This window comes from Vitis riparia, chromosome 17, assembly GCF_004353265.1.
Source record: "Vitis riparia cultivar Riparia Gloire de Montpellier isolate 1030 chromosome 17, EGFV_Vit.rip_1.0, whole genome shotgun sequence".
Taxonomy (NCBI): Eukaryota; Viridiplantae; Streptophyta; class Magnoliopsida; order Vitales; family Vitaceae; genus Vitis; species Vitis riparia.
The window spans coordinates 17,989,763-17,993,017 of NC_048447.1; the positions used below are offsets into that span (position 1 = coordinate 17,989,763).

At 36.5% G+C, this 3,255-nt stretch overlaps 1 protein-coding gene across 1 annotated transcript; it reads left to right on the top strand.

Annotated features, from left to right (window-relative positions):
• The first annotated feature begins 1,200 nt into the window (after positions 1-1,200).
• LOC117904402 (WAT1-related protein At3g18200) lies at positions 1,201-3,255 on the top strand. The gene is made up of 7 exons (XM_034816989.1): positions 1,201-1,379; positions 1,462-1,524; positions 1,607-1,723; positions 1,816-2,059; positions 2,167-2,325; positions 2,456-2,607; positions 2,727-3,255. Exons 1-7 carry the CDS (start codon positions 1,201-1,203, stop codon positions 2,890-2,892), a joined length of 1,080 nt encoding a protein of 359 aa, XP_034672880.1. The 3' UTR covers positions 2,893-3,255.

Here is a 3,255-nt window from a genome sequence, read left to right on the forward strand (position 1 = left end):
TCACTCACGTCCCTTAATGTTTTAGTTAAATACAACTAATTCATCAAATATCTCCCTTATTTTGAATCAGATGGGAGGTAAATAAAAATATCATATGAGAATGATAGGGGAATCATGTAATGAAATTTCAAATTGACAGGGACTAGGTGTATTTAGCCAAAACCTTGAACTTGGAGGAGGTCAATGAAATTAACCCTTTAAAACACATCTTACAAATCTTCTTACAAAAACATATTCCCCTTCAAAAATAAAAAATAAAAAAATTCACAATTTAAACCTCTTTTGTTTTAAAGTACTCAATTATATAATCACATAAAGTAAGTCATTTTGGAAGTTCAAAAGAAGTTCTATATAGTTAAAAATTTGCATCCAACAATCTTAGTTTTAGTTTTGGATGGCTTTCAAATCAACTTTTTAACAGGGTGTTTTAGTGTAAGTATCTCTTTGGAATATAACTTCATTCTATATCATAAAAAAGATATCAAGACTATATTTGGATAATGGAAACTAAAATGAAAAAGATAATAAGGAAAAAGGATTAAAAATAATGAAAAATAAATATAAATTTAAATTTGATAAATTTTCTTTACATAATTATTCAAATCTATTTCTCTTTCTTACTCTGTACATCAAGAATGGAACATTTGATTTGCTAATAGTAAAGATAGATAATACCTCCTTCAAATATCCCTTGATTTTCCAAGATTTTTCAGTGAAGAACTAAAGATCCAACAATTTATGGATATGTTGGCCAATTATTTCCAACTGCCAAAGATAATGGTGGAGACAATGGTCATACCAAACATTTTAATTACTAAAATTCAAGTGTAAGGTTGGCCTCTCTCTAACTACCTGTCCAACATGGTCTACTTCCTCCTTGTCTCCTCCAACAAAATTCAATTAATCAATTCCCATTGAGATAACCCCTTCACTCATTGGAGAGACTACATGCAATTACAAAGGCAAAACTTCAAAAAATGATACTACACATGAATAGTTCATAATCAACTCATATGATTACCTTACCATATGCTTGTGAGGCAGTTTGCTGCCCTCATGCAACAAATAATTCAGCACCACTTTTAAACTTTTCTCCTTTTATGTCTATATAAGCACTTTCTCTTTGCTGAATCATACTTCATCCAAAGCCAAGGAGCCAAAGGTAGTAGAAGGAGATTACCCAATACGGGAAGTGAGAGTATGGTCTCTGTGAAAACAAAACTTCTTGTAACATTGCTTGTTCTGCAGCTCTGTTATGCAGGGACTCACATTGTCTCCAGGGTTGCACTAAACATTGGTGTCAGCAAGGTTGTATACCCAGTTTATAGGAACCTCATTGCCCTGCTTCTGTTGGGCCCTTTTGCTTATTTCTTAGAGAAGTGAGTCCCTTTTTTCAGTTTCTTTGCTAATTGCTTGTTTTCTTCATTGTATTTGGTTTAATGTTGTATTGTGCATTTTCAGGAAGGAGAGACCACCTCTTACTTTCTCTTTGCTGGTTCAGTTCTTCCTTCTAGCATCACTGGGGTAAGCAGAAACATGAGCTTGGATTTTGATGAAGATTTTGTTTTCTCTTCTGTTTGTCACAATCTTGTGTTTCTAAACTCAGAATCACTGCAAACCAAGGCTTTTATCTCTTGGGGTTGTATTATGCCTCTCCAACTTTTGCATCTGCAATGCAGAACTCAGTTCCAGCAATCAATTTTGTCATGGCTTCTGCTCTGAGGTGACTGAGGGCTAGCTCCTTGCTCTTCAGAATCAGTTCTATTGTGGATTAGCTTTTCCTCTGATCTGTTTCTTTCCGCCTTGATTTTGCAGGCTTGAGAAGGTTGATATCTCAAGGAGATATGGACTGGCAAAGGTGCTGGGAACCATTGCAAGTATAGGAGGTGCCACAATCATCACTATCTACAAGGGCCCTCCTCTTCTGCACCAGACACATCCCCAACTGGGAAATTCCTTGGAGGAAGACATGTATTCCAGGAAAATGCAGAACTGGACATGGGGCTGTGTATACCTGGTTGGACACTGCCTATCATGGGCTGGTTGGATGGTCCTTCAGGTCAGCTTTTGTTCATCTTAACCCCATAAATTATTAATACTAAAACTACTTCTAAGACCACTAGCTTACCTCCTGCATTTACTGAACTTTTGAATTTCGATTTGCAGGCACCTGTGTTGAGGAACTATCCAGCTAAACTCAGTCTCACTTCATTTACATGCTTCTTTGGATTGATCCAGTTCTTGATCATAGCAGCCTTTGTAGAAACCAACCCTGAGCTCTGGAAAATTCAATCAGGAGAAGAGCTTTTCACAATTCTATATGCTGTAATACATTCGAACTCAATTATTTGAATCTTATGATGATATCACATGCTCTGTATATTATATCGGGGATTCAGATTAGCTTCTCCTCATAAAATGTTATTTATTTAGTCTACTTACCACTTCTTTGCAGGGAGTTGTGGCAGCTGGGATTGTCTTCTCCCTTCAAACATGGTGTATTCAAAAAGGAGGTCCTGTTTTTGTTGCTGTCTTCCAGCCTATGCAGACGCTTTTAGTCGCTGTCATGGCATCTCTAATTCTTGGCGATCAGTTATACCTTGGAGGGTATGTAGAAATTCAAATAAAATTACTAAAAGAAATCTACAAGTGATAGAAATTTCAAGATTCATCAAGCTTATAAAGTTCATCCTACTGACATTTTTGGAAATCCTGGTCACCTGCAGGATTATCGGTGCAGCTCTCATTATGCTTGGTCTTTACTCGGTTCTATGGGGTAAAACAGAAGAAAAGAGAGTGGGAAGCCAAGATCAGGAACAGACATTGACAAAGCATCTTCTTGATACTGAAAATAGAGATAAAGATGATGCTCCTGCATCAGACATTCCATGACTACTACTCCTCACATATCAAGATAGCTTATCTCCAGATAAGAAGAAGCTCATCGAGCTTGATAATCCTAGCCCTTCAACATGTAAATCTAAGGGGTCTTTTCTTTTTTCATTTTTTTTTCTTAGTTCTATTGTCAAACTAAGCTGGGAGTGGCTTGCAAGTGAATCAAAGAGAGAAGCCCATTTCAATGGAGTATAGATTTGAAGGTCTGGTATGGTGAGTTATGGCAAGTCATCATCACCCATGAGACAAACTGAGGCTGGAGTCATTGGAAGTGAGGCTGAATGATTGTACACTAGTACTGATTTGGATCTAAATATTATATAGAAGCAGCAAGATTTATGTATTTGAATATTGGAACAA

Coding starts and splice junctions, on each gene's coding strand:
- LOC117904402 (XM_034816989.1), top strand. CDS start 1,201: ATGGTCTCTGTGAAAACAAAACTTCTTGTAACATTGCTTGTTCTGCAG. Junction 1,525..1,606: donor TTCCTTCTAGCATCACTGGG/GTAAGCAGAAAC, acceptor TTCTAAACTCAG/AATCACTGCAAACCAAGGCT. Junction 2,608..2,726: donor GATCAGTTATACCTTGGAGG/GTATGTAGAAAT, acceptor GGTCACCTGCAG/GATTATCGGTGCAGCTCTCA.